General features: G+C 62.9%; 1 protein-coding gene across 2 annotated transcripts in view; it reads right to left on the bottom strand.

Moving 5' to 3' along the window:
* INPP5A (inositol polyphosphate-5-phosphatase A) overlaps positions 1–23,842 on the bottom strand; it is a 152,423-nt gene extending 128,581 nt beyond the window's left edge. For both annotated transcript variants that reach the window (XM_065923591.1, XM_065923590.1), the window contains exon 1: positions 23,492–23,842. In XM_065923591.1, the coding sequence (XP_065779663.1) occupies positions 23,492–23,566 (75 nt within the window). In that variant the 5' untranslated portion in view covers positions 23,567–23,842. The remainder of the gene's footprint in view (positions 1–23,491) is intronic.
* Positions 23,843–24,490: the final 648 nt, after the last annotated feature.

Raw genomic sequence — 24,490 nt, 5'->3', positions numbered from 1 at the left:
ACGCGAACACTCTGCACGTGAATGTCAGTAAGACACCGGCCGGAAGGCAAGCCACTCGGATACATGGGCTATCCGCTCTGTCCTGCTCACCAGCTTCTCCCCAGAGCCCAGAGCGAGGCTGGAGCAGGACGGACAGGCCAACATGGTAGGACGAACACACTGACCTTTGCGAAGATGGCTGTGGATTCTGTGCGTGTGTGTATACGAGCGTGTGTGTGCACAAGTGCGTGTGTGCCGGCATGTACATGTGTGCATATGCTACTCAGAAAGGTCTTTTCTAGGCCTGGATTTTTTAAGACTCGCTTTGGTACTTTCCCTGATAGCTCAGTTGGTTAAGAATCCACCTGCAATTCAGGAGACCCTGGTTCGATCCTTGGGTCGGGAAGATCCCCCGGAGAAGAGACAGGCTACCCACTCCAGTATTCTTGGGCTTCCCTTGTGGCTCAGCTGGTGAAGAATCCGCCTGCAATGTGGGAGACCTGGGTTCAATCCCTGGGTTGGGAAGATCCCCTGGAGAAGGCAAAGGCTGCCCACTGCAGTGTTCTGGCCTGGAGAGTTCCATGGACTGTATGGTCCCTGGGGTTGCAAAGAGTCGGACACGACTGAGCGACTTTCGATTTCTTTCACTTCCTTGGTACTTTCCCGTGTCTCATCTGCTCAGCGTGCGGCTTCAGCGCCCTGCCCAGAGAGGGCACGGCTGGGACCCTCCGCCGTGGTTTCCTGGGCCCTTCCTGAGAACTCGGTGCAGAAGGTGAAGGTGCCCCACCCCAGCGACGCTCTCGGGTGTGGGGACGGCAGTTGGTCTCACTCAGCTCTGCTCTTCACGGGCCACCGGGTCGCTACGGACACCCCAGAGCCCTGCCGGCTCGGAGGGCAAGCTTGCAGGTACTGCTGGGTCTTTCTGGTTCTTCGTGGCCCCCTGATCTCATCCCCAGCTTCTCTGAGACACACCTGACGCCGCACGTCACACGCGTTTTCAGCTGTACAAAGTGAGGACTTAACACCTGTCTAAGGAGCAGGACAGTCACCGCAGCAGGAGCGCCACCAGCTCACCTCCCAGGGTCACGGCTCTCCCCTTGAGATGAGAAAGCCTAACCTCTGCACCGAGACTCTCGTGGCAGCGTTCAAGTCTCCAGCACGGCCGTGTGAACTGGGGTCACCTGACCGCCCGACAGAGGTTCCAGAGTGCCAGAGCCCCTGGCGGGAGCCCACTGTACCAGCGGCTGATTGCCTGCTCATCCCTCTCAGACCTGTGCTGGCTCCACTGCTAGGGCCTCCCCTGGAGATCTGCCAGCAGAGCTGGTGGTCTAGGGAAATCGTGCCCACTCGGGGCAGCCCTGGGCCCCGTAAGCAGGCTGGCTGGATGAGACCGGGGGCCCTGGGGGCCTCCCAGGCAGGCTGTCTGTGACAGGGGGTCTCCCGTGACCCCCCAGGAATAAGCACCCAGACCCTGTCTGCAAGCAAAGAGCCAGACTCTGGAGAAGTGGCCGACTCCAGGGCTGGGCAGGGAAAGCCCAAGACGAGCTGCTGAGAGCACCATGTCGGGCCCAAATTCAGGAAGCGCTCAGAAAACAGTGGGATGGGCATGAATGTGGAGCCAGCTGCAAGACTCCCCACAGCCGGCGCCGATCACCTGCACCCCTACGTGCAACAGTGACGGCTATGACTCAGGAGCAGGATGAAAGTCCATGAGTCCACGCTGAAAGACAGCTGAACGAATGAACAAACAGGAAGAACTAGGAGAGACTCAGACACAACACGTGGATGCCCCGGGAGTGGGGGGCACCCGGTGACCAGCACGGCAGTATGGGACGGCGGGGAGACGCCAGCACCAGCTTACCCGGAGACGGGGATCAGCATCACGGTACCAAGTCCTGCTGGGGCCAGCCCCTACATGAAGTTCCTTGGGGAGCAGCCCCAGGGCACGAGGCCCCCGGGGTCGGCCCCTGCGTGAAGCTCCTTGGGGAGTAGCCCCAGGGCACGAGGCCCCCGGGGTCGGCCCCTGCGTGAAGTTCCTTGGGGAGCAGCACCAGGGCACGAGGCCCCCGGGGTCGGCCCCTGCGTGAAGCTCCTTGGGGAGCAGCACCAGGGCACGAGGCCCCCGGGGTCGGCCCCTGCGTGAAGTTCCTTGGGGAGCAGCCCCAGGGCACGAGGCCCCCGGGGTCGGCCCCTGCGTGAAGTTCCTTGGGGAGCAGCCCCAGGGCACGAGGCCCCCGGGGTCGGCCCCTGCGTGGCAGGTCATTCCCATGTGACTCCTTGCCATACACAGGGTGCCCTCTGCGTCCTGTCTGGATGCGTGGAAGGCATTAAGCCCACTGCTAAGCGCTTTTATTCTGCACTGCAGGTTTTCAGGGATCCCCCCGCGCTCCACACTGCCGCGTGTGACTGTCCACACTGCCGCTGCCGCAGCAGTATCCTCAGCAGCAGCGCTCTCATTCGTCTGCTGATGACACGTGTGACTGTCCACACTGCCGCTGCCGCAGCAGTATCCTCAGCAGCAGCGCTCTCATTCGTCTGCTGATGACACGAGCCAGCGCTTCCCGAACATACTGAACAACCGTGTTTGTGGGTGTGCGTGTGTTCAGTCATGTTCGACTCTGGAGCCCATGGACGGAAGCCCGCCAGGCTCCTCTGTCCACAGGATTCTCCAGGCAAGAATACTGGGGTGGGTTGCCACGCCGTCCTCCAGGGGATCCTCCTGACCCAGGGATCAAACCCACATCTCTTGTGTCTCCTGCACTGCAGGCAGACTCTACCACTAGTGCCGCCTGGAAGCCCCAAATAATCATGTTTACATCAAATATCTTTGTCTTATCCCTGAACCCAGTGGAGATGTTTGACTTCCATGTTTTAAAATCTTATTAAGGATACAGCTACTAGTTTCAATTTTATCAAGAGCCATCATTTTTAATCAAGAGATGCTGAACTTTATCAAATATAGCTTTAGCATACATGGAGACAACCCAGTGAGGGATTTCCTACTGATAACTTATTAACTCTATGTGGAGAAAAGGGAACCGTCTTACACTGTTGGTGGGAATGCAAACTAGCACAGCCACTATGGAAAACAGTGTGGAGATTCCTTAAAAAACTGGAAATAGAACTGCCACATGACCCAGCAATCCCACTGCTGGGCATCCACACCAAGGAAACCAGATCTGAAAGAGACACGTGACCCCAATGTTCATCGCAGCACTGTTTATAATAGCCAGGACATGGAAGCAACCTAGATGCCCATCAGCAGACAAATGGATAAGGAAGCTGTGGTACATATACACCATGGAATATTACTCAGCCGTTAAAAAGAATACATTTGAATCAATTCTGATGAGATGGATGAAACTGGAGCCCATTATACAGAGTGAAGTAAGTCAGAAAGAGAAACACCAGTACAGTCTACTAACACGTATATATGGAATTGAGAAAGATGGTCATGATGACTCTATACATGCGGGACAGCAAAAGAGACAGATGTAAAGAACAGACTGTTGGACTCTGGGAGAAGGCGAGGGTGGGATGCTTTGAGAGAACAGCATTGAAACATGTGTATCACCATGTGTGAAATATACGACCGGTGCAAGTGTGATGCATGAAGCCAGGCATACAAGGCCAGCGCCCTGGGACGACCCAGCGGGATGGGATGGGGAGGAAGGTGGGAGGGGGTTCAGCATGGGGACACGTGTACACCTGTGACCAATCATGTTGATGTGTGGCAAAAACCACCACAGTACTGTAATTACCCTCCAGTTAAAATAAGTACAGTAATTTAATAAAACCAGGAACTCTAATACACGTGGCCGCCCAGCCAGGCCCTTCTGGGTCTGACCTTCCTGATCTGCTGCTGACCCCCGGGGCCGTCTTGCGGCGGTCTGGTGCTGCCTCCGCGGCCCCGGGAGGCAGCTCAGACAGAACTGCAGGCGGGGCCCCCAGAGCGTCCGGGGGGGCCCACTCTGGGACACCTGCAGCCAGAGCCTCCTGGGGCCGGGCCCTCACAAACCTGCTGACCTCTCTGCTCAAATGACTGGCCGGTTCCGCTTTTCTCTCTTCTCTAGGGTCAGCGTGCTCATGTATATTTTGCTACAAAACTATCCCTTTCATCAACTTTTTCAAAGTTACTTGAACACGTTTGAATAAATTAACACCTTAAAGATGTTTTCCTTTTGATAGGGCCCTCGGGGAATCCAAGGGGTCACTGCAGGTGGGCAAATGACAGGCACACCAAGAGTGCTCCCAGCGGCCGGCTGGGATGACGGGGCCTCACTGCCCTCGAAGCGGTGACTGCCTTGTCCCTTTGCTAAGACCCTGTCGAAGTCTCCACGACACAGGCCCAAACTCAGCCTCGTAACGAGGAAGGAGAGCTGTAGACGGGTAGGTGGAGAGTCTAGGCCAGAACGGACGCTCCAGCCCTGACCGCGCCCCCGTCCAACTCTCGAGTCCAGGAGCCCATCGGATCACGGTAGACCCCGAACACCTTGCATGTCGTCCACACCAGCGGGCTGGATGCCGAAGATGGAGAGATGAAAGATGAAACGTGCCTAAGGAAAAGCCTGGCTTGTTTCTTAAATATTTAGATTTGGAGTGAAAATAAGTCTTCAAACAATCAGCAGGTGACACAAACGCGTGGGGACAGTCACACTCGGCTGAGGCTGCAGGGCATGCCGTGGGGGCGGGCGTGTCCACGCTGTTCCCCAGAGCAGGCACGGGGCGGGGGACTGCCCGCCAGGCTCGGCCAGCTGGGTCTCCGAGCATGGCTCGCCCACCGGCACCGTCCCCCGGGCCGTGCAGGGCCAGGCACACGGCGGGCACATGGCACACACACACGCCACGGGAGTCAACCCCAAGGGAGCCCCTCGCAGGCCGGAACGCCCGGGTCCCGAGGGGAGTCACCCACCGCAAGCTGTGCTGGGCACCCAGAAACCACACCGTGCCCTGTTCACCCTGCCCATCCTCGGCTGACTTTGTTAACTTCCTCGTTCTTATTTTATTTACTTATTCATTATTTTGGCCGCGCTGGGTCTCTGTGGCTGTGGGGGCTTTCTTTGGCTGCAGTTCACGGCTTCCAGGGCGCCGGCTGAAGGGTCCTGGTGCATGGCAGAGGAGCCCGCAGGGGCAGCGGGGGGCCTGCTGCTGTGCCCAGCCAGCCCGCCGGCTCTCCAGGCGGGGTCTGCGGGCCTGTGCTGGGGGCCCCGGCTGGCAAGCTTCGTGGGGACGGATGTCCTTGCCGCCCGAAACATGGAGTGAGGAGGACCGGGTACCTGAAGCCCGCGGGTCAGGCCTGAGCAGCAGTCACGCAATGCCACACAGCCAGCCCGCCTGCTGGGGGTTTGGGCTCGTCTCCCTCTTGCCGCTCCTTTCTCTGTGGCCTCTTTCGAGGGACACCCCCTCACACTTTGCTTTTCAGCAGCGCCGCTGAGAAAAGAATGCCTTTGATCTTAAAGTCACTCGTCATGCAGTGTGTGATGAGGACCCTCTCAGATCGCGGGTGTCTGCCGTCGCTTTCCCTACCCAGGCACGTTTTACACGCACTCACTAACACACGACACCTGAGCCTTCCTGTAAAGCTCGCCAACACGATCACGCGCCTGCTTAATTTCTGTCTTAAATACGAAGCCAGTATCTGCACCAGAGAGCCCTCATCCTCCAGGAAAGATGGAGCCAGCCCCGCAGGGAGAGCCTGACTTCGGGCCTCACAGGGGGTCCCGGGCCGCTCCCCCGGTGGAAACCCCAGAACCAGAAGCCTGGTCCAGGATCGGGGGGTCAGGGGCCAGCCGGGAGGCAGTGAGGAGACCCCGGTACCAGGTCCAACCCCGAGACCAGCTCTGGGCCCGGGCTTCATGGCCTGGACTCTGACCAAGCTCAGGCTGCTGCCTGGTCCTGCCCAGGCTCCCAATTCAGACAATAGCCCATGTCATCCCTGAACCTACGGCCCCGTCACCCATGAACCTACGGCCCCCGTCACCCCGGAGCCTACGGCCCCCGTCACCCCTGAACCTACGGCCCCCGTCACCCCCAAACTTACGACCCCCATCACCCCGGAGCCTACGGCCCCCGTCACCCCTGAACCTACGGCCCCGTCAAACCTGAACCTACGGCCCCCGTCACCCCTGAACCTACGGCCCCCGTCACCCCCAAACTTATGACCCCCATCACCCCTGCTCCTACGGCCCCCGTCACCCCTGAACCTACGGCCCCGTCACCCCTGAACTTACGACCCCCATCACCCCTGCTCCTACGGCCAAAGCAGGTCCAGAGAGAAAACACGCAGAGGCCACAAGGACACAGACCCCCACCGTCGCGGCCGGGGGTCTGAGACGCCCCCGCGCCCCCAGCCCTGCTTCAGCCCCACCCAGGCAGGGCAGGGAGCCTCCGCCGCACAGCCCCGTGTCCATGGGTGCCGGGGACGGGGGACACTGACTGCCTAGGACGGCCCTGGAGGCTCGGGCCCCCTGGCCGATGACAGCATTGCCAGGGCCTCCCCAGCACTCACGCAGGCACCTCGGTGCCAGGCCCACAGGGCCAGCCCGCAGGTGGGTGCCCTCATAGCTGAGAAAGGCCCAGGGCGGCCGGCAGCGGGTCAGCCTCGGCGGGCCCCAGAGGAGCCATGCACTGTGGCCGGGAAAGCCCCGCGGGGCCCCTTCCTCAGGGACATCACCCCTCGTCCCCTTCTGGTCAGGGGGTCTCTGCCCTTTGCGTCAAGGGTGGGCGGCGGACCAGCCAGGCTGGCCAGCACACACAGCGGGATGAGCCCGATTCCCTCTTGTGGTGTCTAAGCCGCCGAGGGCCACCCGACGTCCCGACACGCGGGGAGGCGTCTCGGGCTCAAGGACTGGAGGGCCCCGAGGCGTGGGGCGAGGGGCTGGGAGCCACGTCTGCAGCGGTCCCGGGGGGGGGGGGCAGGGCACAGGGCCGGTCCTGCGGGGCCTCGCTGCGCCTAGAGACCCTGACCAGCATGGGGGCCTCCCTCTTCCTTCCGGGTCAGGGGCCTGGGCAAACGTCCAAGAGCGTGCCACTCAGCGACAGCCCCCGGGCTGCGTCTGAACCCAGGACGGGGTCCGTGAGACCCTGGCCAGCAGCTCCTCCGCATGGTTCAGACGCAGGAAGGGGGGCCCTGCGTGGCCAACGCCCTCCCTAAAGTCAACAGAGACCACAGCACTCGCTGCTCGTGTGTTTCTAAAATCCAGTGTTTGCGAAGGAGCAATAAGCGGAAGGTAGTTTGTGTTACGACAACGCCTGTCTACATACAGACACGTTAAATCTACACACACACCCACGTGGTCTCCATCTCAGAGCCATAAACATCCAGCAAGGGCCATTTTTTTAAAAATCTCCAGGAAAGCAGACACAAACATGCCGTGTCCCATCGCAGACTGCTTTCAAGCGGCTCGGATGGCAGAGGAGGCAGGCAGGCAGCCCACACTTGGGCCCTGCAAGGCCCTGATGGCCCCGGCCCCGAGCACCCAGCCCTGCACCCGCCCAGGGCCGCCGGCTCAGGCGCAGCCGCGAGCAAGGAGCCACGAACAGCATTCCCTCTGCTGACGCTCTTGTCCCGTCACTGAGCCGCGTCCAACTCCGCGACCCCACGGGCTGCAGTGCTCCAGGCTTTCCTGCCCTTCCCTCTATTAATAGCTCTTCCTTTTCTGTTTTAGACTAAAACAGCTGTTTTTAGGCTGCTAATGACAAGCTGCTGGAAAAGAATATTTTAGGCCAAAGTATTGCTGTTCATAGTGACCAGAATTTCACGCGGGCCGTGTGAAGACCTACCGGCCGGCGTGCCCAGCGGGGGTCACGCAGCCTCAGGGTGATGGCGCCCCGGCCAGGCAGGGCCCCCACGGAGCCCAGAGGAGCCACCTGCTTGTTAAACTTCCCTTTCCGCTCAGACAAGCAAGACCAGCTCTGCCTCCAGCGCCAGAGCCCGGGGCTGACGGCGGGTAACCCGGCTGTGGTCCCCTGCCACCAACGGCGGGGCTCAGACCCGGGTCAGTGCAGTCATGCCACCTCTAGAGTGGCCTCCGCCCCCGGGAGGGCCCGGCGCTCGCCTCCGACAGAGCCCAGGACAGAGCTCGGGCTCTGCGGGGATGGAAGAGACTCCGTGGGCTCCTAAGGACCCCGAGCACTGGGTGTGGGTGCCAGGCCGAGCACTCAGGCCGAGGCGGGCCTCTTCCCGCTCAGGCAGGGTCTGAAGTGTGGTCAGCGAGTCAGCCCAGCGCTCCAGCCAGCCCCAGAGCTGAGACTTGCTCGGGTCCCCCCGAAGCGACTCTGTGCTGGGAGCCGGGCCCTTGACCTTTAGGGCTCCTGGCAACTGTGAGGTGGCTGAGTGGCAGCAGGGGGAGCGGGGCGGTGCGTCCCACAGGAAGCTGTTTCCCGAGGACTCCTGTCAACCCGCTGCTCACATTGATGACGCCAGACCCGCCAGACCCGCCAGACCCGCCTGGCTGTGAGAAGCCGCTTCCCTCCTGGGACACGGGGCAATGATGGCGGGGCTCGAGGCCACCTCTGGTCCTCATGGGTGCCAGGAAGCCGCCCGAGGTGGAGAGCATCCACACTCACAGGGGCAGCCCCCAGAGCCAGCTGCGTGGGCTCCTCCGGGGCGGAGATCTCCTCGGGCCACCAGGAGGCTGGACAGAGTCCCCTGGGGTCGACTCGAACGACCCTAGACACACTGTGCCTGCCTGTGTCAGAGGGACCCCGCCAAGAACGGAGCCCGTGACACCCGTGACAACCCTCAGGGGCTCGGAGCCGCCAGCGTGGGGCCCGGGACGCCAGAGCGTGCAGGGGGCCCTGCTCTGCGTTCATTCAAGCAGCCGGCTCAGCCAGCAAAGTGCAGTGAGGGCCGTGTGCCTGGGGCTGGGCACAGGGGAAAACTGCCCAAAGCTCTTCATGCAGGAAGAGGACCCGAAGTCAGAGCCACCAGCCACCATCAGAATGCCAGCTGAGGGACGAGCGAAGCCCAGAATTCACGTGGAAACGCAGAGACCCAGGGCAGACATAGAAGCTTGAAAAAGAAGAAGCTGGAGGACATATGCCCCCTATTTCAACACTCGCTACGAACTCAGTTACCAAGACCCTTGGTCCTGGCACACGGACAGACAAGCGATGAAGAAAACAGAAATGAGAGGCCAGAAGAAAGTCGATACATCTACGGTCAATTAAGGCGGGTAATTACATTGAGCCAACAAGGCGGCTCAACGAGAAGAACCGTCTTTCCAACAAACAGTGCTGGGGCAGCCAGACACGCACACGCCCAAGAACGAGGGCGCGCCCCAGCTCACGCCAGGCACGAAACCCGAGTCAGGATGAATCTAGGGACTGCATGCTCCGTGTGCCTAGCCACGTCCGACTCTTTGCAACCCCAGACTGTAGCCTGCCAGGCTCCTCTGCCCACGGGATTCTCCAGATGAGAAGACTGGAGTGGGCTGCCATGCCCTCCTCCAGGGGACCTTACCAACCCAGGGATCAAACCCAGGTCTCCCACGTTGCAGGCAGATTCTTTACTATCAGAGCCACCTAAGTCAAGGTGAATCTAGAATCTGCATGGAAGAGCTAAAACTATTAGCTTTAGAAGAAAGACAGGAATAAATCTTCATGACCTTGGATTGGCAATGGGTTCTCCTCTCTGCTGTCTCTCTCCCTCTTGTTTTCCCTGTATTTTTTAAATCGAAGTATAGCTGATTTACAAAGTCTCAGGTGTATAGCAAAATGATTCAGTCGTCTGCGTGTATGTTAATCGCTCAGCCACGTCCAACTCTTTGCGACCCCATGGGCTATATCGCACCAGGCTCCTCTGTCTATGGAATTCTCCAGGCAAAAATACTGAAGTGGGTAGTCATTCCCTTCATCAGGGGATCCTCCGGACCCAGGGATTGAACCTAGGGGCCTCCTACTTTGCAGGCAGATTCTTTGCTATCTGGGCTTCCCTTGTGACTCAGCTGGTGAGGAATCCGCCTGCAATGTGGGAGACCCAGGTTCGATCCCTGGGTTGGGAAGGTCCCCTGGAGAAGGGAAAGGCTGCCCACTCCGGTATTCTGGCCTGGAGAAGTCCACGGACTGTACAGTCCATGGGGTCATGAAGAGTCGGACGTGACTGAGCGACTTCCATGTTCACGCTTCCACTTTCTTTACCATCTGAGCCACGAGGGAAGCCCGTGTGTGTGTGTGTGTACATACGTGCATGTATGTGTACACATGTTCTTTTTCAGGTCCTATTCCATTACAGGTTATGATAAGACACTGAATACAGTCCACAGCGCTACACAGCGGGACCTCGTTGTTTTATCTGTTCTTATATTCGGTACTGCATACTCAGTCACTTCAGTCGTGTCTGACTCTGTGCGACCCTATGGCCTGTAGCCCACCAGGCTCCTCTGTCCATGGGATTTCTCCAGGCAGGAATACATGAGTGGGTTGCCATGCCCTCCTCCAGGGGATCTTCCTGACCCAGGGATCAAACCCCCATCTCCTGCGTCTCCTGCACTGCAGGCGGGCTCCTCACCACTGAGCCACTGGGAAGCCTGGCATTCGGTACTGTGCGGCTGTTAATCCCGAATTCCCCAGTTACCCGCCCGCCGCCCCTTTGTGACCCGTAACTTTGCTTTCTGTGTCTGTGAGTCTATTTCTGCTGCATAGGTAGGTTCGTTTGCACCCCACTGTAGAGTTCACGTGTAAGTGATGTATGTGTTTGTTTTCCTCTGACTTATTTCACTCAGCATGGTCATCTCTAGGTCCAGCCATGCTGCTACAAACGGGATTAGTGCATTCACTTTTGCGGCCGAGCAGCATCCCAGGCATGTATGTGCCACGTCCTCCGAATCTGTCCATCTGTCTGTGCACGCGTGGGCTGCCTCCGTGTCTGGGCTGTGAGCACTGCCGCTACGAATGGCATCAGGGCGCAGGCCTCTGCCCGCATCAGCCCTTCTCTTTTCCAGGTACGTGTCCAGGAGTGGGCCTGAAGGGCCCTAGGGGGCGCTATTTCTAACTGATAAGGAGCCTCATGCTGCTCCCCACAGGGGTGGACCAGTTCACGCTCCCCCCAGCGGCGGAGAAGGGCTGGCCACGGCTTCCTAGATGTGACATCTGAAGCACAGCCAAAGAAAAACAAACAAACTGGACTTCATCAGTGTTCAGGACGCTAGTGCTTCAAAAAGACACTGTCAAGGGTGTGAGAGGAAAGCACAGAGGATGAGAACAAACACTTGCGAGTCGTGTGTGTGGCCAGAATCCACACCCAGACGTACAAAGAAAACTTCAACAGTTAAAAAAATTTTTTAAACGGGCAAAAAATTTAAATAAACGCTTTTCCAAAGTAGGTAAACAAATAAACAAATACCCAAGGAGCACAGGGCAGGGTGAGCGGGGACACTCGGGGTCCTCGGTTGTCAGGGAAACGCAGATCAACGCGCCGCACACCCAGCGGGGCGGCTAGACTCAAACGGACGAATAATAAGTGTTGTCTCCCCACGTGGAAAAACCGGAATCCTTGTGCGTTGCTGGTGGGAATTCAAAATGGTGCAGACGCTTCGGAAAACAGTCTGGCAGTTCCTCGAGAAGTTATACACAGCTATCCTATGACTCAGCAATTCCACGCCTAGATACATACCCAAGGGAATCTAAAACATGTTCGCACAAAAACCTAAACGCAAATGTTCACAGCCGCACGATTCGTCAACGCCAAACGCCCATCAGCTGCTGGGCGGACGGAGTGCGGTCTACACTTCCATGAGGTGGGCGCAGTCGTGAACAGGGCGGGTTCTGATACACGCACACGCGGATGAGCCCTGACCACAGGATGAGAAAGAGGAGTCAGGTCAGGTGTCTGATGGCACACGCAGGCAGCATCCGGAACAGGCCGATCCCCAGACATGGGGTGAACCCGTGGAGGCTGGGGTCCAGCGAGGGTGGGGGGAGTGACCGCCGACGGAGCATCTCCCGGGGAGTGACACCCAAGGGCGGGGCAGCGTGCTGGCTGCTCAGCCTGGAGAACACGGGAAAACTCTGGGCGGTAGGCCCAGGAGAGCGAAGCCCACAGTGTCTGAAGCTTGTCTCAACGACTAGATGATAATGTGTGTGTGTGTGAGTCACTCAGTCGTGTCCGACTCTCTGGGACCCCCACGGACTGTAGCCTGTTCGGCCCTTTGTCCATGGGATTCTCCAGGCAGGAATCCTGGAGTGGGCAGCCATGTCCTTCTCCAGAGATAATAACAAATGAATGCAGGCAGTGCAGACCTCCCAGTGGAATGACGGACCCTCCACTGTGGGAAACCTTTGCAACAGCAGGCCGCAGCCGGGGGGCGAAACCGGATGCGGGTCCAGGCCTAAGCGGCCACGCAGGAGGGAGCCACCGCGTGGCCCGCCTGACAGCGCCCCAGGCGTGCTGAGCGGGCTTCCTCTGGAGCCAGGAGGGACCCCACCTCCTGCTCTGGCTCAGCAGCACCTCACCAGGTCCTTTCCAGGGACCCCGAGGCGAGGAGGGGCCCCTCGGGGGCCCGAGGGCGCCAGGCTGGGGCTGAAGGGGCAGCAAGCGGAGGCTCGCATCAGCGATGCTGAGTGCCTGCTCCCCGCGAGGTCATGCAGCCGTGGGCCCTGGCATCTCCTGGGAGTGGGGACCCCAGGAGGACAGGCAGAGCCTCGGCCGGGGCCCTGGTGGGGCTGGACCTTGAAGGAAGCCCGTGAGTGCCCAGAACTCTGCCGACAGAGGGCGCCGGACTGCAGGGACGTGCCATCTGGGCCCCTCTGCCTCCTAACAGTCGAGAAGTCCAGGCCCAGAGACTCAGCAGCCCGTTTGCAACAAGGCAGGACTGGCCTGGAGGTGCCTCTGCCCAAGCTCCACTCTCAGGACACATGGACGGACACGCAGCCAGGCTCTGGACGGGGCACCACGCCCGCCCGCCCCGCTCCAGAGAAGCAGACCCAGCACAGGGGCCCACTTCTGCGGCCCCAGCGGGCGGGCTCCGCCCAGCGGTTAGGGCCCCATCCTCCTACTAGTCGCCAGAACCCCGCTTTGCGTCCACAGCACAGGTCTGTGACACAGCAGCTGCCAAAAACACTGAAGTCTCCCCGGGGCCCGCCTGGGCCGCTGGCTCGAAGGCAGCGCCCTGCAGAAAGCAGAGGAGGCGCTTTGGGGGCCTCCAGGGCTTGTCACATGGCTGTCCTTAAGGAAAACAAGCTCTCAGGGTCATCATGGTGCACAGACGTCAATCTCCTCCTGGAAACTAGGATGAATTCTCAACTCTCTGAGTGGAGAGGCCACACACTGGTGCTTCTGCTTTGCCACCCTGGGCGCCTCGGGCAGCCCTCCGGAGTGACCGCCCTCGAGGGCCCCCCTGCACCTGGCACACCGCTAGGGGCCAGCGGTCTCCAGCGGCACCCCCGAGGGGTCAGAGCATGCGCCCTCCCGGCCCTGAGTCCCCACATCCTCCCCTTCCGCACCGACTCTTATCAGCTGTTACACAGGCAGACGGGTCACAGGCAGCTCCCTGGAAGAGGCAGCTGACCGTCCACACCGAGGCCTGGCCCCCACGCGTCCCCTGCAGGGCCTGGGGCCCAGGACCAGGCTCCGGCATGATCAGGCGCACAAGCCGTTCTGCAGCACCGGTTTTCAGCTCACCGCCCACGCAGGTCGGGTCAGGCCACGCCAGCCACACCACCCGCCACCCATGCGGGCCACGTGGCCTCCCCAGCAGGCCCGGCTGCCCGCTTCTTGCACCGCTCCCGCCCACGATGGCCCCAGCAGCCACCCTGCCCGAGCTCGCCGGCCGACTCCCATGTCCCAGACCCAGGATCTGGCCCTGCGTCGGCCCAGGAGGCCCTCCGTGGTCTCCGGGCGTCACCTGAGCGAGTCACTGCCGAGGTCCCTGATGGTCTCCGGCTTGCACTCAGTGACCAGGGCGGCCTGGGACCACACACAAACCGTGAGCCGGGGGTCTGGGGCAGCGGTCCCTCTGCCCTGTAAGCAAAGGGCAACGCCCGGGGGACGTGCTGGCCCCGCAGGCCACGTGCAGGCAGACCTGCGGGCTCCCAGAGCCTCCCGGACTCTGAGCCTCGGGACCCCCAGCAACCTCCTCTCCAAACACTCCCCCCACTCCCAGAACACCCCTCCCAGACCACGCCCCACCGGGCCCCACCTGCCTGGCCTCTCCCTGGGCTGCAGACCACTGCTCCATCAGCCAAGGACGGCTGGGACAGGCGCTGGGGGCGTCGGGCTGGGAGCAGCACACGGGAAGCCGCCAGTTCAGAGACGCGGGTTGGTGGGAAGGTGGCATCGGCAGGGGGACCTGGGCACCGCCTCCAGGCTCAGGCCCTGGGGGAGGGTCCCACCTGCAGGGCTCCCACCGAGCTCCCCTGGGTGGGCAGCTGCGCTAACCGCCCTCAAACAGGAGCCTCTGCGGCGCGGGTGTCACTGCGTACCTGCGCTCGGCGGAGGCAGGCCCTGAGGATGCGGCAGGGCCCTGGGCCACCCACACCTCCTGCCCTGGGCCCCCAGCACCCGCCATGTCCCCGGGGCCACGCGCACAGGCCGAGGTCCCAGGGGCCGCTGCTCAGCCACTGAGGCGAGCCGCCACCTGCTCTGCTGAGACAGCCCCGCGTCCACCCCGCCGGCCCGCTCCTGCAGCGCCCGCGTCCTGCCAGCTGCTCTGATGACCACGACCCCCGCCCCCGCGGCCTGCCGCCCCCTGCCTGGGCCGTTCACCCTGCGGGCGGCTGGGAGGGAAGCAACCACGCCTCAGTAAAAACAGGAAGTTACAACAGATCTGCAAACCGTGGCGGGGACGCAGGAGAAAACAAAAGCAAAACAGCTGTCCCCAAAACTTGCTGGTTACTTGGACAGACGTCGTTCTTAACAGTGAATCCAACCGAAAGGAAAGCCCACATCACCGTGAATTCCAGCACAGCCACGACACGGGGTGGTCTGCTCTGCAGCATGGGGTAGACAGCCCTGCACCGGACCGGGCGCGTGCCCCCGAGATGCCCCAGCCAAGCCCTGCGCAGAAGAGACACAGCGGGGAGAGCGCCCGGGACACCAGCAGGCAAACCGGGACGGGTGGGCCTGCCCCGGCCCTTCGTGGTGGCCTCCCGGAGCAGGGGCCCCAGGGGAGCTGCGGGAGGAGCCTGCGAGGGTGTTGGCAGCGCTGACGGCTGGAGCCGGGGCTGCCCCCCACGCCCGGGGTCACCACGGGGCCAGAGCACCCCCGCCCAGCTCTCCACCACCCACACGGACGCTGCCCCAAAGCCCCTGAAGGCAGGACGGGTGCTCGGAGCGGGAGTCTCAGGCCTCTGGCCCAGCCCAGGTGGACCCCAGAGCAGCCCCACCGGGAGGACCGCAGGGTCCTGAGCCCCCTCCCCAGGGACGCAGGCCCGAGCAGGGACCGCCGTACCCCACAGACCTCTGCAGAGGCCCAACATGCAGAAATGAGCACCGCATCGGACACAGACGGCAAGAGGCTGGCTGCGCTGGGGGCAGGCCTCTCGGAGCCTGAGCACCTGCCACCCACACGGGGACCAGAGGCAGACGCTCTCCCGAGAGGGCGCACAGGCCGCAGGGCCACTCTTGCTCTTCCAGCACCAAGTGGCCGGAAGCACGGGCATCTGACCGCGGCCTGCTGCCCTGCGCAACACCGCCCTCCCGGCCCTGGAGCCCGAACGGGCACGGCCACTGCCTGCGGGAGGCCACACGCCCGCGGGGCTGCCCCTGGGGTAGCTTCCCAGGGACCCTGCGCCCGGGCGGCAGGCGAGGCACCCGCAGGCCGCTCGGAGCTGACCTGAGGCCACGCTGGGCTCATAGCCCCTCTGCCGGGAGAGAAGGCAGCGGGGTGGGCATGGAGATCAGACTGAGGAGGAGCTTAACCTGGGGAGGCGCGCCCTGCGTTGGGGTCAGCAGGAGGGGGCGCGCCTGAGGCTTCCCCTCGCACAGACTGAGCAGCCCGCCCCGGGGCAGGGCGCGGGACTTGGCCGGCACACCAGCCCTGCAGGGAGGGAAGCTGATGTCCACCCCTGGCCCCGGCAGAGCCCCCACAAGACACTGCTCAGGGGGGCGCCCCAGTCATAACCCCTTCTGTCCAGGCAAAGCAGGCCTCTCGTGGGGGATTCCAGCTCCCTCTGCCCCCCACCAGGGAGGGAGGAGGGCGACCCCCAAGGAGCCACTGCCGTCCACACAGTCAGCAGTTTGCAAAAACCATCAGTGAAACATGGCAAACTGCCCCCCTGCGTGGGATGCCGGCTGGTCTGTCTCCCCAGCAGAGTAGCGCTCAGCAGGAGGGCCCCCGAGCCGTGGGACCCGCAGTGAGCAGGGGGTGAGCAGCTGGGGGCTGAGCCCTGCAGACGGCCAGGAGGGCAGGGCTTCGGGCTGGACGGTGGGGACGGCTGCGCGGCGGCCAAGCTTTGTTCTCGGACCCGGGGCGAGCCGCCCGAGATGCGAGTCCCGCCTCCCCCGATGGCCACACCTGTGCACCGACCGCCGGGGACAGCTCTGACACGGCCCCGGCGCCCGCAAGGTGCCAGGCGGGGTCGCGCGCCTTCCCCAGCGCAGCCCCCACCCAGCTCTGGCGGGGTCCAGCAGGCCGGCGGGCTGGCTGCAAGGCCGGGTCCACGGCCATCAGGGCAGGACCCCCAATCCTGGCCCCGCACGGCTGGTCAGAGGACAGCATGCCCGATCACCCCGAAACATGACAAAAGCCTAGAGCTTGTAATTAATGGGGGGGCGGAGAAGGCAGCACAGAGCTGGGCACAGTGCCCTGTGCCGGGAGGGGGAGCATCTGCCGCCCAGGGGCCGGGACTCCTGGCCTGACGCCAGAGCACCGAGACGGGAGAGCGAGCCCCGCCGGTGGAGGGGAGGTGTAGCTGCAGGCGCTCGCGGGGCCAGGCCAGGGTCATCGGGGCCCCTGGGAAGGAGCCCGTGAGCGTGGCTGGGCCGTCCTGCTGGCCACACCCACGGTGAGGAAGCGTGAGCACGCCCGGCTCGGGACATGGGCTAGGACGAGGCTGCAGTCCTCCGAGGCCTCGTGGGGACGGACGGGACAGGTCGGCCAGCCCCAGGGCCCCACGCCCGCCGGGGCGCCCGTCTCGCCACGACCCCCGGTGGCCACCACGCCGCTGTCCCTCCTTCCTGCCTAATGCGGAGACGGTCCAGGGTCACGAGGACCCACGCTGACCCATGGCCGTGCTCCCAGAGACGGGCCGGGCTTCTTACCCGAGAGGAAAGCAAAGCTCCGTGAGCCTGCGCAGCGCTGCATGCGTCCCTGACAATCAAGACCTCTCGCCACGTGTGGGGATGGTCAGGACCCCTCACCGAGTGCTTCCCTGACAGTCAGACCCCCTCGCCATGTGCACGGCCGCCCACCCAGGCCCGCTCCGGGAGCTCGGGGTCTGGCGCTGAGCAGGCGGCATTCCAGGTCAGGTGCAGGGCGTCCCTACAACCCACGGCCCTCGCTGCTCAGCCCACTCGCCTCCTCCCGCACACACGCCGCCCAGTCCCCGCACACACGGTGACCTGAGGGGACCCCTGCCCCAGCGCCACGTCCATCTCTCAAACAAACCTGCTGCACTCACGGTTTCAGTTTTAGAAAATAGGTCTCATCACCAGACCTAAGCGGATGCAGGGACCATGACTGAAAAAGAGTCTGGAAGACCCCAGGAAGTCCGGGATGCTCCACAGACAGAGACCCACGTGTGCCCAGCCTCAGCCAGATGGGCAAAGGAAGGGTGCTCCCACAGGAACCCCACAAGGGGTTCCTACCCTCCAACCCAAGTTGCAGAAACCAGCCCAGCAGCAGCACTGGTGACGCCTCTCGTCCCCTCGACAGTCAGGGGCCTGTGCCGACCCCGCGTCTCAGCCGCACCAGGAGCTGCCCTTCACCCGCACGCACCACCGAGGGCGAGCCCCCCAGTGTCCCCCCGTGAGCTCAGAGCCCGTGTTCCCCGGGGTGGGCTGTCCTGTGAGCTCAGAGCCTTTCTGGGGGCACACCGCCCACCCGTCCGGCATAAGAGCTCACATCTAGTCACCCCTTGGGCTCATCGGCAGAGCGCCCCACACCCCGATTAACTGAAGCAGCCACCTCTGTGTCCACTAGGGAACATACCACGGTCTCCCCCTCCCGCTCCCCGGGCCCACGACCACCCCCCTGAAACTCACTCACATGGGAAGGGGCCCCCACCCTGCAGACACGGAGCGAGCAGGGCCATGGCCCAGGAGACACAGAGGACGGGGGGGTGCTGAGACATCCCTCAGACCCTCTGCTGCCTTTCGGACGAGCCTCCCAGCCCCGCGCTGACCCCCACCCACGGGACCCCATTCCTGGACCGAGCCCACCCCTAGCAGATGCTGCCGCTCCGCTCCCCGCCCCCTGCCCACCGGGGCAGGCACTGGGGGGTCCACATTGAAGGAGCCGTCCTGCCCTAGTTCCAGGCAGCCTCCCTGCTGCCCCCTCCCTACTCCTGGGTCAGAAGGCGGGCTCCATAAAGGAGGCCCGTCTCCTGGGAGGCAGGCCTGGTCCGAGTTCTGTAACTTCCGAATCAGACCTGACACATCGTGGAATCGCCCCCAACGGCGGCTCCCTTCCCAGAGGCGAATGCCCACGGGAGACAACCCTGTCAGCAGCAGCAGCCCCTCTTCCCCCAGAAGGCTCAGTCCACGTGCCGATGGAGTGCACGACGCAGGCCCAGAGCCTGACCGCGCAGAGGGACAGGTCTGAGAGGCAGCGGGCATGAACGCGCCCCGGGACCCCATCCTTCAGGGCTCTCCCCGGCTGTCCCACAGGACTCACGCCACTGGGTTCAAAACACGCAAAACACCTGAGACGTTAAAGCTGAGCAGTGTCTCCGCCACAGCAGCCTCCGCCCTCCCCCAGCGTCTGCAGCGCTGATCAAGCAGGAAAGGCTGCAGGTGACCACGCGCAGCGGTGGCCAGTCGAGCTAGGGGTCGGCGATGGATGGACGGGGCAGGGACGTCTGAGATAGACGACGGGCTGCAGACCCCGGGTGCACCGCGGCGGTGGGACGGTGGCTTGCTGCAGCCACGAGGAGGTGTGCGGGTGCGGGCGCGGCCTCCTGACCTGGGGGAGCAACCCCGAAACCCCTCCAGGCTGACCCCACCACCCCGGAGCCGGGTGGGACCCCATCTACAGAGAGACCCAAACTCGGGCACACAGACCAAATTCCCACAGGGGAAGTACGTGGAGGTCCCAGGTCAGAGGCAGTGAAGCCAGAAGGACGCGGGGACACCTTCCCGCTGGCCGTCTCTCCTCCACGGCCGTCCCCACGCTGCTGGGGGGCTGGGAGAGTTCTGCAGAGGCCCCGGGGCTCAGCCTCACCACGGCCCACGCGGCAGCCCTCAGGGGCCTCGGGGGCCTCGGGGCTGAGGAGACAGTGCAGGAAGCACCGCCTCTGAAACTGAGACCATTCTCAAGGAGACCTGGCCACCGGTCCTCGGCTCTGGCCGAATGCTCCGGACCTTCCCTGGGGTCGGGGTCTCCTCCTGCCTCCTGGGCGTCCGTGTAGAGACCTCGTTAAAGACCAGGGTCCAGAGAGACGAGTTCCCGTGAGGTGGGCATGCGATCCTAGGAGGCAGGGGAGAGGCCCAGCACAAGACTTTGAGAAAAGACAGGTAACGCTGGGCGCTGGAGGATGTGGAGAAATCGGAGCTCTCGAGCTGAGCTGGAGAGGATGCAGAGCAGGCGATGCTGCAGAATGGTCGGCAGTTCCTCAAAAGACTCAACGCAAGTCACCACGGGCCCGGCCGACCCTCCTCCCAGGAGCGGGCCCAGGAGAAGCAGAATGGGCACGGCAGGCCGGCGCTGCTGGCCACCCAGACACCCAGCGCCAGCAGTGGACAGACACGGCCGGGCGGTAGAACGGTCCTCGGCCACCAGAGTGAGTGCACTGACATTCAACACGCTGAGCTCTGGAAACACCCAGCCAGCTGCTTTTACAAACTCACGTGAGCACCCAGGACAGGCTGACGCACAGAGACAGGAAGCAGGCAGGTGGTGACCAGGGGCTGGGGGGCTTCTGGGGGACAGACGGAGTTAGCGAGAGAGGGCAGCTAAGGCGTACGGAGTGTCCTTCCCAGGTAGAAAACAAGCTTACACTGGCGGTGGGGACAGTCACACAGCTGTGTGACACCAGACACCGCCGGGCTGCACGCCTTACAGGAGTGAGGTCCGTGTGTGTGAAGGGCGCCGTGGTGAAGCCATCGCCAAAGGCAACTCCTTCAAGAAGCGCGGGGACTTCCCCCGTCAGAGCAAGCGAGCGGGCCAGGACCAGGCCGGCCCCGCACGAGGCCACCGCGGTCCCCCCGCGCCCTGGGCTGGGGAGGGGGAGACAGAGCTGGGGGGGGACCCAGGGCAGGGCGCTTTCAGGACGGAGTGGGAACGGGGCTTCAGGGCAAGCGGGCGCTGCTGGAGGGAGACGCAAAGTGTCTGAGGTGCCCAGCCCAGCGCAGGGGCTCCCAGACCCCGAAGCACAGCTGGCGCCAGCCCCAGGTCCGGCTGCAGAGAGGGCTGCTCCTGAGCAGACCGGGGGAAACGGGAATCGGCTCAGGGCTGATGCGGCCAGGAAGGCAGGGCAGGACCCGCGCTCCAGGCAGACACCCAAGAGTGAGCCGCACTCTCAGAACCCCGCTGTTGGCTTCATCTCCTTCCCAAGAAGCAGCCTTACCATGTAAGGGTGGGACTGAGCTCTGAAGCCACAGCTGCAAGAATCCACCTTCCCAGCTAACTTCTAGCAAAAAAAAAAAAAAAGGCCTACCACGTAAAGAACCAAAAGCTAGAAACCTCACTTGTCTAAAAGCCAGCCATCTCCAGCAAAGTGGTCAGGTGAGGAGCACTTGCCAGAAAACGGCTGGGGACCGCAGGAATCTGACTGGCGACTGTGGAGAGCCCCGGGCTCCCCGGGGGCACCCAGAACAGGCGGGCAGCGCAGCTGATGCCAGGCCCCAGCCAGGACGGAGGCCCTGGGGGCCAGGGGAGCGGTAGGTCCCAGCTTTGTCCACAGCAGGACAACACAAGGGCTCAGGCTCCGTCCCACCATCTCCCATGGCAGGGCCTGCCAGGGCTGTGATGTGCGAGGACACCTTCCTTCCAAGAGCACCTGCAGGGGTCTGTTTCCAGCGTCCTCAGTCTTTCTGGACTGTAGGTTACGATCAACCTGACCGAGGACTCTTCAGGTGCTCCATAATTAAGCGGGAAAAGTTTGCAAACCACTGTACCGTGGACTCTGACAACCCCCTGGTGTATAGCGTCACACAGTGAGAAGCAACCTGAGGGCCCTGTGGGGGACAAGGTGCCGAGCCATCCCAGACCTGGCGGAGCCCAGGGGGCAGGCAAGAACACAGCCGGCCACAGACAGGACGCTCTGCGGGTCGCAGGGGGTTGGGGCCAAGCCACGTGGAAGTCCACATCCAGCGCTCCACCGGGTCACTGCAGGACGGGGAGGGGTGCCAGCAGAGCCCACAGTGCTGCACAAGCAAGCACAGTCACCTGTCGCTCGAGCACGAAAGGAGAATGTGCCCACCCCAGCAGGGCCATCCTCCCGGAGGGGGCCGACGTCGCCCACCGCGTGCCCAGCCACACAGCGGAGCTTGGTTTCCAGATGATGTAACTGGGCCGTCTGAGAGCATCAGTGCGCAGGGTGCACGCCACACAAGAGAGTCACAGAGCAGCCCTCCTGAGGCCGCCTACGAACCGAAGGGTCAAAGCATCGGCTGCTTTCCCCGGCCAGGCTCCAGGGGACCGGCCCACACCCACCCCTGCTTCTCCAGGCCACTGAGGAGGGACAGTCCCCAGCCAAACTGCGCACATTAAGAAAGATGTGGGTGAGGACAGATACGTCTTTCCCGGCCCTTGAGTCAAAAGCCACCGAGCAGAATTAACCTGTGCGCTGCTTACCAAAACAATGCTTCCTTCGTGATACAAACAAGATGCAGCACTCCACACAGCCTTTCAGAAGAATGGAAAATCAGAGAGAGTCTGATGCTAACCAAAAGGAAACCAAGTGATCCACTTTAACATCCACGGAGGGAAGCGTGTGTATACAGCTGAAACACAACAAAAACGCTAGAACTCGGAATCAAAAAATCACTGGGAAGAAAGTCTGCACAGCAGAATTCTCTTCCCTTTGAGACTGAAACGCCCACCGTGCTTAACTTTCCTGACATTTCTGAGGCTCTGAAGCCACAGCGCACGGATCTGAATCATCTGAGTAAAACCATGTTAGAGTGGATGTTACTGGAAAACCAAGAATAGAATGCTAAATATACAGACACACACCCAGACCAGGCACTTTTGTAGAAAATGATCAAACGTGAAACTAGATGAAGCTGTCCTGTCTATGCCAGAGAGCAAGCAGCTCACCTCCAGCAGGGAAGTATAAAACACTGCGCCTGGAAGCTAAAACAAGAAATAGCGCCTACCTTTGATCAATAAAATCACTCCTCGCCTGTGCATGAACTTAGCCTAAGAAACACCTCTGATGCTCACTGCCAGCCAGCAAAGGAAGGCAGGGGTGGAAGGCATGTTTGCCCGAAGGCCGGCTTGGTCAAGGGGCCGCCCCACCGCTCACCTCCGGGGGGGTGGGGGGTGTCGTGTGGGGCTGCCTGGGGCTCCATCTGGGCCATCACCCTCTTTTCTGAAACAAGCACGCCACTTGGAGCCGCGTTCTGCTTTATTTGGGTTGGCAGTGTAAGTATCAACAGCGGGGTGGCACCACGGCTGCAGCGCGAACTAGGTCAGCCTGGGCCTGTCTCCGGAGCTGGGGGAGCACCAGGCCTCGGCTGACTCTTCTCCTGGTGGCCTCGGGTGCCGGGTGGGAGGCCCCAGAAGGTAAAGGCCTTGGACAGTCAGCATCCTTTTTCTGGCCTTGAAAAGCTTCTCACATCTTTCTCTTTAACAGGCAAGAAAGATAAAGTCCTCAGGGCTTTCAACAGAAGCCCCTTGTTTGAGAACTAGAGAGATACTAAGTTACAAGGTAAAATGAGGGCGCGCACACTTGGGGGCAGCCACTGGCGGCTAGGCAGGGAGACAGGCAGACCAGCAAAGGGCAGGGCCATGGACTGGAGAGGTGGGAGTCAATAGCCAGAAGTCAGGGGTAGGGGCCCAGGAGACACGGGCTGGGGTCTGGGAACCAGGGTTCAGGGTCAAGCTTCCTGGGTCAACACTGGGTACCAGGGCGTGGGGCCCTCGAACTGGGGTGCTGGGGTCAGGATCTGGGGACCCTGGACAGGGATCAGGACTAGGATTCAGGGACTTGGGTTCAGGGACTGGCCTCAGGGTTCAACCCATGGAGTTTGAAGGCTCGACCTGGAGACCAGGATTCCAGGGGCTGGGCTAGGCTCCCGGGTCTAGCGCTCAAGTCTGTGCCTGGGTGCCAGGGATCCGGCCCGGGTCCCGGGGCTCAGGATTCGGGGTCTGGGTCCTGGGACTTCGGGCTTCGGGACCGAGATCCTGGTCCCCGGGCTCAGGGTCCGCGGTCTGGGGGTCCCGGATCCCGGGTCCGGCGCCAAACTTACGTCGTCGAAGAGCGAGCCCACGTTGGCCGTGACCAGCAGCACCGCGGTGCCCGGGGCGGCCGCCTTGCCCGCCATCGCGGCCTGGGCCGGGGCAGCCGCTCTCCGGAGCCGGCCGGCCGGGGTCTCCGCGCGCCGCGGCGTCAGCTGCGCCGAGGGCCGGTCCCGGGGCGCATCGCGGGCTCGGCCGGTCGGGCCGGGCCGGGCCGGGGTCCGGCCGCGCTCGCTCTCGATCTCCGCGGTCCCGCGCCCGTCGTTCTCCGCCCGCGATCACCGCGGCCCGGGCGCAGCCATTAGAATCGCAGCCGCCGGAGCTCCCGCAGCGCCGCCGCCGCCGAAAGCAGAGGCGAGGCCCGCCCGGGTCGGGGGCGGGGCGAGCGCGGGGCGGGGCGAGCGCGGGGCGGGGCCTGCTGAAGTGGAACGGGGAATACGAGGGGGCGGGGCTCTTGGGGGCGGGGCCAGAGGGCGGTAGAACAGGGGTACTAGGGGCGGGGCGGGACCTGTGGGGGGCGGGGCGGCACTGTGGAGGGGAGGGGCGAAGACTGGGGAGGGGAGGGGCGGGGCGTGGAAGGGGCGGGGACTGCGCGGAGGGCGGGGAGGCCATGGGAGGGGACGGGCTTGGAACGGGGCGGGGCCAGAAGGGCGGGGTCTGAGCGGAGCGCTCGGGCGTTAGCCTCCGGCGTGCTCCTGTCCGTCAGCGGCCGCCCCGCCTTCCCCAGAGCTGCGGCTGCGCACAGACTCCTCCCGCGCCCCATGACGTCACGGCCCTGCTCTCACAGGGCGCGTCTTAAAGGGGCCGTGCGCTGCTCTCGGCTGCTGCCGGGCGCGACCCCCTGGCCCTCAGGCGCGGGTTGCGGCGGGCGCGCGTGGCCCCGTGCGAACTGCGCCGGACCCACATAGAGGAGGGCGACGAGGCCAGACCGCCGGCGTGCTGGGCCAGTGGTGTCCCCCAGCCCACGCCGCGCGCCCGGCGGTCCGCGGAGGGACTGGACGCGGGAAAAG

This window comes from Muntiacus reevesi, chromosome 2 (assembly GCF_963930625.1).
Source record: "Muntiacus reevesi chromosome 2, mMunRee1.1, whole genome shotgun sequence".
In the NCBI taxonomy this organism is placed as follows: domain Eukaryota; kingdom Metazoa; phylum Chordata; class Mammalia; order Artiodactyla; family Cervidae; genus Muntiacus; species Muntiacus reevesi.
Note: the sequence above shows the minus strand (reverse complement) of the source record. Positions and strands in the feature narration are given on the sequence as shown.